This window comes from Protopterus annectens, chromosome 2.part1 (genome assembly GCF_019279795.1).
Source record: "Protopterus annectens isolate FY-2018-M chromosome 2.part1, PAN1.0, whole genome shotgun sequence".
Taxonomy (NCBI): domain Eukaryota; kingdom Metazoa; phylum Chordata; order Ceratodontiformes; family Protopteridae; genus Protopterus; species Protopterus annectens.
Window position 1 is genome coordinate 1,188,162,070 of NC_056729.1, and position 16,631 is coordinate 1,188,178,700.

General features: G+C 41.9%; 1 protein-coding gene across 1 annotated transcript in view; it reads right to left on the minus strand.

Moving 5' to 3' along the window:
- Positions 1-16,631, minus strand: part of INTS9 (integrator complex subunit 9) — a 943,738-nt gene that overhangs the window by 817,509 nt on the left and 109,598 nt on the right. Inside the window, exon 3 of the mRNA XM_044062717.1 lies at positions 10,597-10,717. Coding sequence (XP_043918652.1) covers positions 10,597-10,717 — 121 coding nt within the window. The remainder of the gene's footprint in view (positions 1-10,596; positions 10,718-16,631) is intronic.

A 16,631-nucleotide genomic window follows, 5' to 3' on the forward strand; every position in this document is an offset into this window, starting at 1 on the left:
GATTTTTACGTACCGGCTTGCCAGGCCTGACGCACAACCTTCAACGAAGGTATGCCCATTCACGCATGTCTCCAAGCAGAAGACGCTCTAGCTGAGAATCGAACCGGGCAGCGTCTTACTGTGAGGCGACAACGCTACCACAGCACCACCACCGCGGGTTCTGATGCAGCCTGGATATATACATTGGAAATTGGAAGGTAACTGTTAGGTGAGTTAAGTTTGCAGACATGCACTGGGGTTATAAATGTAATGACCTGACACATTTGATTTTGCCTTTATACACTGAGGAAAACGAATTTGTACACTGTGGGGTTCAAACCTAAGCATAGGGGACAAAACACCATCTTCCACAGCATTAATTTTTCATCTCTGCTACAAAAGATGTGCTGCTCAGACAGTCTGGAATCATACATCAATACAGGTGACAGTTTGAGCTGTTACACATACATGTGTGTGACCTGACAAGGTTACTGGATATAGATCCAGTTGTATACGAGTCTGATGTAATTAAGTCCACACAAGTCCAGATAGCAGAATTATGTTTACAGAAATACAGCAAACAGTATGCCCTCAGTCATACATACATATGAATACACAATAATGGTGTCTCATTCCTCATGCATATAATTCAGATCATCCACCTAAAGTGTTATATGTGAGAGTGAATATAATGGAAAGTGGAACAACAACAGTAAAAGTGTATAGAATATCCTGTATTAAAACCCAGGTCCATGTGTATGGCAGCCCTGCACTTACGCTTGTTGCCACAAGAATGCTGGAATAAAACTGGTCTATTTTTCAGTTCATTGCTATAAACTGCACTGTCACAACAGTAAAAATAGTTTGCACATCCTGTACTAGAAACCAGGACCACCTGTAGTCTAACCCTACACTTACACTTGCTGCCACAGGACTAGTTACATGACATTTTCTAATTTCTTAATCATTTAAGGTTTCTGTGTTAACTGCCTTGCAATGTCACTTAGCGGGTTTGTGCTGTGCCCAACAGAATTAACTGAATGTATCCAGTTTCATTTACTGTCCGTGTCCTGTCTGCAGGTGTTCGATGGCTGCAGCTGCTGGGGGAACCTTGCTAGCCGCCGCACAATGACGTTAAGTGAAGTTGTGCAGTGGAAAAAAAATTGCAACAACGTATTGCTTTTTACTTTTGCCCTTTTACAGATGCCCTGTTTGCAGGTGTGCTGTAGGTGTTCTGTCTGCTTTTTTGGTGGGCTATTAATCCAATTTGCAGACTGCAGCACTTCGCGCAAATGAGATGAGCACAGCCAAACCTGACATTAATTTTCTCTGTTTCCAGTGCTTGCGCCAAGTGGCACATCATGTAAACAATGCCCCCACCCAAAAAAGAAAAAAAAACAAAAAGAGAAAAAAAAAGGAAAAGCAATCTATGACAGACACACACACTACAAAACATTAGTACACATGAGATATTTCTACATAGGTCTGGATTTGAACTCTCATTCCAATGAACCCTCAGAACTCAGTAAGGGTGCCTTATCCCTCTTTGTCACACAAACATCTTTGCAGCAAGGACCCAAAACCATTCTGCATTCAACCAACTGCATCACCATCTACAGTAATATAAAACCATACAAGTGTTATTTGTACATTTATTATTTTTGGATGTAGTGCACAAAGTGAACACAACCATTTAGGAGTACTGCATACAAATATGCAGGTGTGTCTTATATCTCTGTTTGCTGGTCATTCTTTTCCTATCTGACAAGTAATCTGAGGCATGCAGTCTGTAAGCCATTCTACATCACTGTCCTTAAAATGTGTGAGGATATTAACTGGCAATAATATAATAAGCAGTTGTCAGCAAATAAAGGGGAGGTTGGATGTTAATGAACAGAACCTACGAATTGTTTGTTGCTAACATAAATTTCCAGCCTTGATAAAATTACATCTAACACTTTGTAACGAACTTGACACACCCACTGGATGTTTGGCAGTGTGCATTGCTGTTGTGCGTTTCTTCTCCCTATCAGTAATTATTCACAGTTGTAATCCATTAAAAACAAACACTGAGGGAGTTGCCTGCACTATGTTTACATCTGATACACAGAGCCAAGTATTTGGGATTCAGCAACTCTAACGAGTTCACACTTCATTTGTATCTTCACTGTGCTGACAGCCCTGAATCTACACCATAAAAAAGGCAACAGTGTAACTAGGAAAACTGAAGGTGAGGAGACTTGTTTATATGGAGAGCACAGAAAAGAGGCTATTACTTTGGAATATATCTACACAGAGGTTTACTGAACTTGAGCAGGTATGCTTGCATTTTGTCAGCTACATACTGCATATGTTGAAAAGTAATTAAAAATCTGTTTAATTGTTTTCTATATATTTTGATTAGCAAAGGCTTTTATACTTTTATCTGTATACATTAATTAGAAGTGGTTTACAATCAAACGGCTGAATGTGACTTACGTGACAGGCACCTCCACGAACATGGTAGGAGTGACAGGTAGAATATCGATGTTCAGGTGTATGTCTGTTCGTAAAGATGTACAGAAGTAAGGGTTACATAGCATCTACATCTACAGTAACTATTAACCTTAACATAGACAAACGGCTGTCGATGTTATGTGTCGATGTTCCGACTTACTTCATATGCATGAGCTCGATTAAATGCATTGCGGATACAATCATTCGCAATTCCAAATGTCAGGCTTTTGATAGTAATCCATCAGAAGTGTACTGATGGCATGGGCATGTTTGTCAGGGCATTTCAGAGGTATACATGATTGGCAATACCTTAAAACTAAATGTTCTGTGTTAAATCTGTAGACATGTTTTAGTGACAGTTCATATGATAACAATTTTAGCATTTCAAAGATCTTTTTTAGCAAAATCTGTCATTTGCCTATTCTTTTGGGAGTAGGGAGGCAAAGCTGCATTTCTGTTAAAGCACGAACAAAGATATGTGGCTACTGTTACTCTCCTTTTTTAACGTCCAGCCTGTTGTTCATATTTCAAATCTCCACATTTTACTTGCTTTCACTATCAAGTAACATGCAAGGATGCACCAGTCATTCATACTATTACACAATACACTCCAGGTTGAACACTTACCTTCCAAATCCAGCAACTGCAACAGTTTTAGTTCAAGGCTGACTGTCTGATGCAAGCAGTATACAGCCAATACATAGGGAGGTAATGGTTGCAACGGTTACCTGGCATCAATTACTATATGTATGTGCATAGGAGGAATGTTTTAGGCCCTTAGGTGGTGAGTGAGTGTACTATGTGCTGTCTTTTAGCCAAAGCGAAAAGGCATATTGAGCATGCCTATGTCTGCCTACACCTACAGTAGCTGCTGCTTCCCTCTCAGACTCCTCACTTGCATGTGGTTGTGGTGACCTTTGCACTGGTGGTGGGATGTGCCCTCTTCCCCTAGGTGATCCTGCTGAAGTGTTTTTTTCAGGATGATGATGTGCAGCATGGCATATACTGTGAATACTTCAGTACATGTCCATGGATTGTACTACAAGGCTCAACCAGTTGTACCTAGGCACTGGAACTGCAACTTCAGCAGCCCAAACATAGGCTCAGTTATATTTCTGGTTTGAGCATGTGCCTCATTATGGCATTCTTCAGTGGGTGTGTGTGCATTTCTGATGGGTGTCATCAGCCACAGTTCCAGTGCATAACCTGCATCCCTCAGTAAATGACCCTGTGGTATCTCTCTCTCCTGTTGAACATCTGATACAGTTGGGTAGGTGTGCCTCATCCACATACGTGATTCATTGCAGCTGCCTGAGTTGCTAGCACACACATTCAAGATGATTCCCTTGGCATTACACATGACTTGTCAGTTAATAGAGTGGAAGTCCTTTCTATTAATGTAGAGCATTCCCTGTTACCTCGGTGGTGCCTTAACATCTACATGTGTGAAATGTATGGCACCCAATACTTCAGGGTAGTGTGCTACAGGGTAGAATTCCTGCATATTTCTTGCCCTATCCTAAGGAGTACAGGGGAAATATATGTGGTCACTAGCATGTTGGAGTATAGCATTCAAGAACTGATGGAGGATCTTGGATGATGATGCCTGTGACACCCCCAGCATGTGCCCTGTTGGTCTCTGAAAGGTACCTGTAGCTAAGATTCTAAGTGCTACACATACCTTTGTCTCCACTGGGATGGGTTTCTCTTGGTTTGCCCTTGCTCTGAGGTGAGGACAACAAAGGTTGCAGAGTTCCTGTAGTGTCACTATCCACCTTGTAGTGCTATACAATTTCCACATCATGTAGATTGTGATAAGTTACCTGGGGGCCTGAAAACTCTTCTTCTTGGCATTGGACTATTAGCAGCAGCATAGAATTCAGCCTGTTGCACATACACATGAATTAAAGCAACAGCAGCCACTAACACTGTTTCTGTGTAGACTCCTTTCTGTGGCTGTATTCCAACAGGTGTTGGAATTCGCAGGGAATACCAGCACTGAGTCCACATGGTTGCTTTATAACTTGTTGAATAGCTCCTCCATCTTGGATTGGTTAATTAGCATACAATTCAGCTGTTTATGTTGTAATTTGCATGCCATGGTGTTTACCTTCTATGTGCGGCAGTGTGCGGCTCTACACACAGTGTAGAGTCACTTATTAAATCCAAAACAGTCTGAGACAGTCTGTGTGTTGCAGTGTAAACAGACCATGCAGGCTTTATTGAATCTGGCCATAGCTCTTTTTCAAGAAAAGACAAATATTTTACTACATTACACATATGAGGTGTTAAAGCTGATAAAAAGCAGACCATGTCCTCAACTTCATTTTTTCAGAAAGACCAAAAATTCTTAAATTACATCTCCTTTCTTGATGTTCTAGATCTTCTATTTTACTTAGAAATCAGTTTATTTTTGTTTCAATACAAAATCTGATTGTATTTCATCTTCTTTCAGCCTTTCATCGATGTCTGTTTAAGCATCTTCTTTGTCCTGTATTCACAAGTTTTGTTTTTGTATCACTGGTTCCAGCATCTATTTGTGTTGTACTATTATCTTGTAAATTTTCCAAACCTGATCAGTTGTTCTCAAAAGTTCTTTGTATTGAGGTTATCATTTACTGGAACTCTTTCTTCAAGGATGCCCCAGAGTAGAGAACTTTGATGAATTCATTTTCTCTTTTTTCAGGGTGTCACACTGAGGAAAAATAGTTTTAACAGAAAAAAATGTCAGTAATTTTCCAAATTCTACCCTCCTACTGTGTGTCCTTCGGCTTTTAGGGGCCACAGCGGAACTCCAGCCCGCTAATGATTGGTAGTTGATTTTTACGTGCCGAGTTACCAGCCCTGATGCACAACCTTCAACAAAGGTACACCCATTCACGAATGTCTCCACACAGAAGACGCTCTAGCTGAGAATTGAACCGGACAGCGTCTTACAATACATAAATAAATAAAACACTTGAAAGGAAGCTGATGGTAGTGGAATTACTGTTGAAAATCCAGTTTCCATTGCAGAGTTCTTCAGAGAAGCTGTTATGTGTCAGCCATCTTGGCTCCACCCTTGAATATGATTTTTTTTCAAAGGGTACTTAACCAGTGCCTTGTTTACTTCCAGTAGTCACTTAAAAAATTTCTCAGTTTAAATGTAACAGATTGTTGGTAATCAGTTCATGCACTCACCAAGCATTACTGCTTTGACCTTGTCTCCAGGGGCTGGACCACTTGGATATTTCAGTCCTACAGACAGGATTCAACTAGATTAGGCTTCATCTTTTGGCTAGTCTTTTCTTCCTGGGATACTTAACACTGCTTGAGATTCTTTCTAGTCATACACCCACCGACGAGAACACAGCTCCTTAAACCAGATACAAGAGAAAAGCAGATCTGTGATGAAGACATCCTAAGTTGGTACTAATTACTTTTTCACCGTTCCCCATTGTCCACAAAGATCTTTTGTTTATTGTTGGAGATCCCTGTAATTCCAGCAAATACATTTGTACATTGTCATGCAAGGTTTAGAGGAAGAAAGTATCTTGGTAATGGTGTTACAAATGCAGGCCCACTTCCTTGGCAGACACGTTTTCAAAGAGCTTTTAAACTGTAGATAAGATGAGATATTTCTGATATCTGCTGGGATCAAAGTTCCACAGTTTAGCAACATATACAGAGTGCATACAGTCACTGTCTGGGGTAGAGATGATGTGGATAGTCTTAACATGGGCAAAGGCTAGTACATTAGATACCTCCAGCCAATTAAGGCTATACTTTCTTTTTTACAGCATATGAAACAAATAGCTGATCAGCTTTCCTAAAGTACTTAGTTCTGTCAATATAGTACCTGAGCTGCCTGTGCACATCCAGAGTATGTAAAATCCTTTCTTCCAGGTTCTGAGGATCTGGATAGGACACTAGGAGACTGACGGCTTGATTCAAACTAACTCTGAAACAACCTTGGGCATGAATGAGGAATTCGTTCTTAATGTGACCCTATCTCTGTGGGATAATCTGATTGTCTAAAAGATAACAAGACTGTAAATAGCTAACCAATCAAATTACCCACAAGATCTACTTTTAAACAATGCCTGAAATATGACAACTGGGAAACCGGGCAATCTACACTTTAGGAAGACAGTGTGAAAGGATATATGACATACAGTGTCTGAAGTGTTTAAAATGGTCAAGGTCCTATGAATCCACATAGTGTTGTCTCTGTTATCCAGCCTGCACCTCAGATTACCTGAAGTGCTGGACCAACTAGAATTAAAATAAAAATGGATAGTATAAAGAAGCAATCTCAATAGTGAGTCTTGAAGCAACCCTCGCCACATGGAGGAATAACATGCATATTTAGTTTTAAAAAACTGTTTATTTATTAGTTCATTCATTCACTGATGGATAAGCATCTTTGCTTTAACAACTTAAAGCATTTAAGGTTACAACCATGTATGAGGCACTTGGTGCATCACACATTAAGAGAAAACAGTCAAAGTGTGGAGTGAAGCACAATTGTCAATGAGTGCAGCAAAAGCAAAATAGATGAATGTGATGGTATCCTCAACTTTGACAAAGATTGCAGAAAAGAACTGGGGAGGACTGGTGGACAACTGTTGGCATAGTGGAAAAGAGAGAGAACCCCCTTACTGCTGCCCAGACGATCCGGGTTTAACTAGCAGCACAAGTGCTGGACAGACCGGACAGGGGGCTGGGAAACAGCAGCTTACACCTGCTTGCCCACCCTGGGAGAATGAGGTTGCCTAGCCTTAATACAATAGCAGCATTAAAAGCAGGGTGAGCTCCATGTTGCAAGTGATATGCTGCCTGGTTGGAAGGCTGCACGTGCACCTCTGCTAGGCAGCAACTGCAGAGCCCACAAGGTTGAGTGGGGTGGGAGGGGATTAAGACAGATTCTCTGGAAGCAGTATGACCCAGCATCCTCAACCTCCTTATTGGCCCAGGATGTGGGTTGGGTTGACCCAAGGAGAGGCTACAGAGGATATGACAGACCAGGTGAATGTGGAGAGGAGCTGATAGTAGTCGATAAGCTGCAGGGAGTTGGGACAGATCGGATTACGGAGGAAGGATGGGTTATCATTAGGAAGGACATGAATAATGAAGATGATAGTTTCACAGTTATTGTACTTGCTTAGACATATGCTGATATCTCCAAAGGAGATGATGTTAAAGTTGGTACAGGCCACAGTGTTCAACTGTTCTGTATGGAATAGAAAGTCAAGGACAGGGAAAGAAAAATGTAGGACATGCAAAGGTGAAGAGGGATAGAAATAGATGTGATGTCTAACAAGACGGTGGTCAACACAACAGACTCTGTGGAGGAAATGAAAGTTCAAGAGCTGAACTGGATAAAATGCGAAGAGGAGGGGAGGATGGTCAGAGCTGTGTCATATGTAAGCAAAGATGGAAAGAGACAGACTAGAAGAGAACTCAGTAAGAAGGAATGGTCTACTGGAAGGTCTGATGAATAGAACATTTAGGGAAAAGGAGGATGAGTGATACAGGTGTCATGATTAGTAGATGAACAGGCAGGATGAGGACAAGCTGGGAGATTTGTTTGGAAACTGAGAAGGTCGTTAAGGGGTATCAAGTTATAAGACAAGTCCAGATTTGAGTGTGGGGGGTGTGGTTTGAGAACTAAGGCATCAGGAAGACAGCTTAGGCAAGAATAAAACATTTATAATGGAAAGATGGAAGGAAGGTTTGAGAAGATAGAGTAAGCGGAGAAAATGGAAATATCTGGTGAAAAAAGGTGCAAGTATTGGCTTTCATTGGCTATGGAGAAACTAGCTAAGATGGAGAACTCTGTGGGAATAGGAATGGCTAAGCAAGAAGACGTGATGTCTGCACAGATTTAAAAAGAACTGTCTGGTGTAAGATCTAAAAATGATTTTGTTGCATAGATTGCACAGAACTTCATCAAAGTTAAACAAATGTAAGGTTGGTACACGCTAGCCACTAGAGATGTGAAGCTGACTAGGTGGATTACATGTACATCTGATGAGTATGTAAGCAAGGTGCAGACAATGTGGAAAAGAGAAATACAAAAGTGTTAGGGAGGGGTTAAAAGTGAGATATCCAGGCAATGGAAATGAGTACATCCAGATATAGTTGTGAGCAGGGAGATTACAATTTTCTTCTGATTAAGAAAAGAACTATATGTGCTGAAGAGCCATTACAAGAATGAATATTATGGACTGGTAAAAATAAAATGGAACCAAAGCAGATAAAGGCAACAAGGCGAGATAGAGAGTGTAAGATTTAATATGAAAAAAGAAAATAACTTGACAAAATGGAAAGAGAAGCTTTATCTAGGTTATTATTATTAACGTGTAAAAACACTCAAGATGGGACTGAAAACGATAAGAGCAGACTGCAGTTAATGAAAAAAAAGTTTTATTGTTAGCGCTTTCGGCTCGGTCACTACCAAGCCTTCTTCAGACAAAACAGTTTAAGGAAATCAATTAAGGTTTAAATACAAAAGTTAATTGACTCTCAATCAGTACTTAAAAGAGCAATACACAAATTTTACACTGAATTTTGAAGTTAAAACTTTGAGATACATAATATCATTACCACTCTACAAGCATACATATAATGTATAAAGCTGATGTGTATATGCTTTAAATACAAGTTACTCCAATAATCACACTAGTAATAATAATAATAATAAAATCATATTAGTCTGAAATACTAGTCTACCTATGAAATATTTTACCCAAATATAGTGATATCTAATATAAGAAAATTAATAAATAACCAATTCATATAATCTACAGGAAAAACAGTAGTAAATATTGTATAAATTCAGTTTTAAATATGGAATAAAATATGGAATAAAATGTTATTCTAAATATTTATTCTACCTATTCAGTGCTAGTAATTTCAAGATACATTTAATGGACAAGGTTTCATTTAAACCCGGAAATGAATGGGCATTTGTAATGATTTGCCATTTCAGTTCATCTAACTCCAGCTTCAATTGCCAAGGACCTCCTCTTATATCTAAAGTTCTTTGTTAACTAGCTAACTATTAACGTAGCAAAGTGTGATAACTGCAACTGCTTGTGGGTGAATAGTGCTTTAAAATATATTCAAGAACTACATCCCAAATGCAACCACAGAGTATTAAGAAAGGTGTAAGCAGCACAACTGCCACAATAAAAGGGGTGCAGGAGGACGTAACTACCCTGCAAAACCACTTTTCTGTCGTCATACGTATGTATCTAGCTATCTTATGTATACACACACAGCACAGAAAGCATTAGATTATGCTCAACTTATCAATATAGACCCATATAACATACAATTTGTAAAATCCTTAAGTTGCTCCTTAGGGAGTTCCAGCATACTGACAACCTTTAGTAAAGGTATTGTGTAATTGTAAAGTAAGAAGATTTTCTTTTACATACATAAAACCTTCTTATAGTTTTGTTTTTCTTTAAATTCCCTCTGTTTACCTACAGTTTATCTCCCCAGCTCTAGTTATCTCAGCATTCTTTAATATGCACCTTTTTCATAATGTGCTTAAAATAAGATATGCAAAATTTGCAACAACAGTACAAGCTTGACTTATGACATAGTTTCCTTTTATTCTTCAGTGGACTGAAAGGTAATAATTCCCATGGTGGCAGCATGCGTGCATTGTAAAAATGAGTAATACCATATCCCATCCGCCACAATGTTGTTAGTATGCCTGTTCTTATTTCTCACTAGAGATCAGTAATTTCAAGCACTGAACCCCTCTCTCCTGTTATAGCAAAAATCAGTATTGTCCTTATTTTCCTTCCAGTGTTAATAAATCTTGTGGTCACTTCCATCCCTAAACAGTGAGCATTAAAAGCAGTGGTGGTCCCACCATACCAGCAGTCAAATTTCTATGACTTAATTCCTCACAGCATTTCCAGTCATACACAGACTGGTTACTTATGTTATTTTACTTATTAACAGTCCTATATATCATACATTTTATTATTAAATCAACAGTAGAATCATAAGTGGGCAAGCTGTTCAGTGCTATCTACACATGTACTCATCAGATTTTTCACAAAACAAATGTACAGAAAGACATTTATTTTAAGATGCGTACTAACTGAAATTAGAACTCACAATTTTTTGAGAGAAGCCCACCAACTGGATCTTGCTGAGGGCAGAATTGACTTCTTGCATGGTGTAACATCGCCTCCATGTTGACAATTCCACTGCATCTTTTAAGGGGGTTGGTAGTAATCTGGGGAAGAACTGCACACAGTCAGAAATGTGGATGCACAGTTTACGGTTACTCCAAAACTTGTCCTTAGTGGCTAACAAAACAAAGCTGGACTGTAAGCTTTCAAGGCTACTCCATTTCTCACCCTTGGTATAACTAAGAAGCATATATCGTTACATGGATTTCACTCAACAGAGACTGGACTTGTGTCTATGTGCTATAATTTAAAATGCATTATCACTTGTACCCTTTTCTTACAAAGCTGCTGTTTAAGATTCTGCACATATTTCCAGTCTTTAAAATATGAATTTTTTTATTTGCATACACAGAGTCAAAGGGCATTTAACTATCAAAATGACTGCAGTGAATAAATGGAGACTCTGCACCTATTACTTTTTCACTAGGTAAATAAGGAGTCTACATTTCCAGATTACACATCTGTATCAGGGTTTGCTTGCATTTATATACTTACTTCTGTTGATCTGTATCAATATTTTAAGAAATCTATACCAGATTATCCACTAAACTGCATCTGCATTTTATTATGGTCATGTGAGTTGCACCTGATATTCTCTGTTGCATCTCCTCAGGGAATCATTTTCCTACAGAATGCTTTGATAGTTTCTTGTACAAGACATCCTAAAGCTTAATAATTCACCAAGCCGAAGTGACAGTCATCAAAAACTGGATCTTTCAAGACACATAATGGATATCAGCATGACTGGCTCAAAGGCAGCCACAAGAATCCTTCATCATAAAATCAAAAATGGAGAGGATGAGAAGCGAGATCTCAGAACAGCACAGCCAAAATTCCCATGCTGAACTCTGACTCAGAGGAGCACAGCAATGGTCTGTCAGGAACAAAAGCTATTATTCTCCATCAAGATAGAAAAACTTTTTACATACAGACTAGCAAGTAAGGTTATTACATTTTCAAACAACCATTACTTCACTGCCCCTTCTGGGACTATAACCAAGCAGCAAGCCATTGTGATGTAGTGTAAACCTAGGAGTCTCTTTCAGTTACAGATCCCCTCAAAATGTCTCTTCTTAAAGGGAAAGGAATAAATTAAGTGGAGAAATATCTAATAAAACAGGAAATCCGTGCTAAATAAAGCAGCTGTGAGATAATCAAGATTAAGAATATTAACTGTAGATGTTCACCAGGGCACTACTGACTGGAGGTGCTAAAACCATACATTTCTGTACTTAGGAAAGTAGTAGAAATAAGGAAAGAATAGTTGTGTAAAATCTTACCATAACCATAGATGTCCCTCTCTTTCATGTTGCAGTATCCTAGGTATGGGATTTCATGCCATCAGGTGACTCATATGTCGGCTCCTATACAAAAGCTTCAACTTGGCTGTTGCAGTGTTCATGGGACGTCACATGTAGTGCCATAAACCAGGGGCCTTAAATGTGACGTCTACACGCACAATCCTCAGAACTTGAAGGCCAGAAGGCAGAGAAGGCGGCGAGGAATGCCAGTTGTTTCTAGGTGTGTAATTTGGAGGCCTACTGTAATGTAGGTAGTACAGGTAAGGAATAGGACTTGGGGGGGATTGAAGGGCGGGAAGGAATACTGAAACATGGAAGAGAAGGACATCTATGGTTATGGTAAGATTTTATACAACTATTCTATGTCCTTTTATTCCTATGTTGCAGTATTCTAGGTGTGGGAGTGTACCACAGCTTATGCAGATGAAAGGGTGGTGGTAGATGAAGAGGGTTGTACAACACCCCGCAGGATTGCCCTGGCAAATCCTGTTGTAGTTCTGGAAACTTGGTCCAGTTTGTGATGCTTGGTGAAAGTGTGGATAGCAGCCCAAGTGGCTGCTTCCAAAATAGATGCTGTGTCTAGGCCCTTCATGAAGGCCCTTGTGGTGGCCACAGCTCTATTGGAATGGACCTTGATTCCCCCTGGGGGTTCCTTTCCATGGTGGGAGCAGCAGAAGCAAATAGCTTTCCTGATCCAGCATGCGATCGTTTGCTTGGAGACTGCCTTGCCCAGGGCTCTGGGGTGGAAGGAGACAAATAGCTGGTTAGTCTTCCTGATGGTCTTGTCCAGGTAAAACCCAAGTTGTCTGTGCACGTCCAGGGAGTGCAGTATCCTCTTCCCTTCATTAGTGGGTGAAGGGAAAAAGGTGGGCAGATGAATGGATTGGTTAAGAGAGAGGTCATTGACCACCTTAAGCATAAAGGAGGGGTTGGGTTCGGAGGGACACCCTGTCTTTGTGGAAGACGGTGTAGGGGGGACAGGCCATTAAGGCCTGCAATTCTGACACTCTTTTGGCTGATGTGATAGCTACCAGCAGGGCTGTCTTCCATGTGCACATCTGTAAGGAAGAAGGCCCAGCTGGTTCAAAGGGGTGCTGGATTAATTTCTCTAAGATGTAGTTACAGTCCCAAGGCAGGGGGATAGGTTTCCTAGGTGGTCTCATGTGCAAGACCCCTTTAAGGAAGAGCTTTACATAGAGCCTGGCAAGCACGGGGGGTTCTAGGGGCAGGCAGGCTGATATGGCAGAGAGGTGTACATTTACAGAAGGATAAGAAAGTCCACTCTTTATCAATTGACACAAGTAGTTTAGAACCGGGGGAACCTCGGTGGTGCTGGGGTCCCTTCCCTTGTTCAGACACCATTTTTCAAATCTTTCCCACTTAGCCAGGCAAGATTTCCTGGTGGTAGGTTTCCTTGCCTCCCTTAGGACTGAAAGCACGTCCTCTGAGTAGTGGTGTCTGAAAGGGATCAAAAGTTTATCCACCCATCAAAAGTTTTTCCACCCACAGAGTCAGAGGCAACGTCTGTAAGAGAAGGTGTAGGAGAGTTCCTTTGTCTTGTGTCAGTAAGGTCCACCTTGTAGGGTACCTTGAAGTGATTGTCCTTGGCTAGTTTGTGAAGTAGGGGAAACCAGTGCTGCCTTGGCCAGTAGGGAGTCACTTAACAAGACTTTTGGTTTGTCCTTCTTAATTTTCAGGACGACTTTCTGAATCAGTAAGAATTGGGGGAAGGCATAAAGGAACTTCCCCTCCCAAGAGAAGCTGAAAGCGTCCACTCTCCATGCTAGAGGGGAGTGGGTTTTGGAGCAGAAGTTCTGCAGTTGCCTGTTCTGGGGGAAGGCAAACAGGTCTATTTGTGGAGCACCCCACCGGTGGACTATGTCTAAGACCTCCCTGCTCAGCATCCATTCGTGCTGAGGCGAGGAGGTCCTGCTCAGGAGATCTGCTTGGTGGTTGTCCTGTGAGGGGATGTAAGCCACTTGCAAGACTAAGTTGAGACGAGAGGCTAAGTCCCATATCAGCAGGGATAATCTGCACAGCTGATAGGCCTTTGTTCCTCCCTGCTTGTTGAGGTACCACATCACTGTAGTGTTGTCGGTGACAATCTGGAGCACCCCTAAAACCGAAGGGGGGTGAAGGTCTTTAGAGCTAAGAAAACTGCTGTCATTTCCCTGATACTGATGTGTTTGACCTGAAGAGAGGGATGAAACTTTTCCTAAATCCTGTAAGAGGCCAGAGTTGCTTCCCAACCTCAATCTGAGGCATCTGTATGCATTACTTGGGTTGGGGTGAGTAGATGTAGAGGGAGCCCTGTGTTCAGTTGCACTTGCTGGATCCACCAACTGATTTTGGTTTTCAGACAGGGAAGGAGGGGGATGGCCTGCTCTAAGGGATGAAGGTGTTGGGACCAGGTGATCTTCAGGAACCACTGTAACTTGCGCATGTGGATTCTTGCCAGTGGTAGCATGGGAATGGTCGCTGCCATTAAACCCAGGAGACGAAGAAATTGCCTTGCCATCACCTTTTGGGATAGTAGAGCTTCCTGGAAATGGGAAGTCAAAGAAGAAACCTTGCCCTGTGGTAGAAAGGCCTTCATTGTGTCTGTTCTGATTCTGCAGCCTAGGAAAATGTTGTCCTGGCTTGGGATCAGAGAGGATTTGGGGAGATTGATGGTGAATCCTTGGTTCTGCAGAAGGGACATGGTGAAATGTAGATACTTCAATAGAGCATCCTTGGACTCTGCCAGTATCAGGATGTTGTCCAGATTGAGGGTAAATCTGTACACCCTGAGTTCTGCAGAAGGCAATGGTTGGAGCCAGGCACTTAGTAAAGACTCGGGGAACCATGGATAAACCAAAGGGCAAGGCAGTACATTGGAAATGAGAGGCAGGTCCAGAGAAACGCAGGAATTGTCCGTGGGAATTCCTGATGGGTATGTGCAAGTAGGCCTTATTTAAGTCCAGGGTGGCCATGAAGGGCTTTGGTACCTGAAGATGGAGGTTTAGGAAGGACAGGTCTAAGATGGGTCTCCAGGGGCCATTTTTTTCGGGGACCAGGAAGAAGCGGGAGTAAAACCCCTTCCCTTCCCTTCCTGTCCTGGAGGGACAGGTTCTATGGCGCCTAGTTTTAAAAGGTCTGCCAGAACTTGTGGCATGAGATGGGCCTGGTTTTTGGGGATGAGAGGAATGCCTCTTCTGGGTGGCTTCTCCTTCTAGGATTGGAAGTATCCTTTTTGAAAAATGTTTAAGACCCAATGGTCTGAAGTGATGGACTGCCAAAGGTGAAGACAGTGAGAAAGGCAGGTTGAGAGGTGAAGGTGGGCAACTCAGTCACGCATTACTTGACCTCCTCTGTCCTGAAAGGGCTGTCTGGGTTGATGAGGTGGAGCACAGGATCTTGAGTTGGTAGGTCTTCTAGCCTCTCTCCTGGACCTGGAAGAAGAGGAGGAGGAGGGCTGAGGAGTATGTCTCACAAAGGTGGCCTTAGCAGGGTAGTTTGTATAATACTTGGGGATGGGTGACACCAGTAGATGCTTGAGGTCCTGGAGTTCTTTGCTTTTTATTTTGTAGATTTTTAAAAAGGTCAGCAGATTATTTGCCGAAAAGCACATTGTGGTCCAGAGGGGTGTCCAAGATCTTAAGACTTGAAATCCTCAGGGAGGTTCTGGAGTCTTAGCCATGAGTACCTCCTGAGGGCTGAAGCAGATGCTGCAGACCTGGCGGATGCTTCTGTAGCATTGTAGCTGCATCTGATGGAATGCCTGGCTACCTGTTGTGCCAAGGAAAGTTTGGCTGAGATGTCCGCCTTGATATGGCTGTCAGGCAAGGATGCTAGCATGGAGGAGGCTTGAGAGACCAAGTCTAATGCATACTTTGTCATGTGGGTCTGATAATTTATGGCTCTGAAAGCCAAAGTTGAAGAAGTGTATACTTTTTTCCCCATCCTAACCATGCACTTGCTGTCTTTGTCAGTAGGCAGTAGGGAGGCAGAGGACAGCAGTCTAAATTGCTTATCTGCAGTGGTGGCAATAACAGCTGGGTTCGCCAAGGGTGGTTTGACCTGGAATTTTTGGTCCTCTGGTACTTTGTAGACGTGGTCAGGACGTTTAGCGGCTGGAGGCTGGGAGTCAGGGGCTTTGGAAGCAGCGTTGAAGGCATCCAAGTAAGCAGGCAGAACAGGAGGAACTGCTGAAGGGGAGTTGGATTCCACTTGCAGTAGCTCAAAGTACCTTTTTTTGGATGCCTGTCATTTGTGACATATCCCATTTAAAGTAATCCTTCATCTTGGTGATGGTCTCACCAAAAGTAATGTCTTCAGGAGGAGAATCCCCTTCCACAGACTCCCCATCAGGAGAGTAATACTCCCGGGAGGAGGCAATCTGGGAAACATACGAAATGGGCTCTTCTGAAGATGAGAAGGAAGAATCATGTTCTTCTTCTCCTCTGACTTGAGGGGTCGTGGATAGGAGGGAAGAAGCAGAGACAGGCCTAGGGATCAGAAGAGGCAGTGTGGAGGTGGCTGAGGCTAAAGGCCCGAGGGACATAAAAGCCTGCATGAGAGAAGAGGTGAAGGCCTGCCAATCCAGTGTGACTTCTGAAGAGATGGAGGTATGTTTAGATTTTTGCTTCTTTTTGGTCGGGGAGGAAGTAGAGAGAGA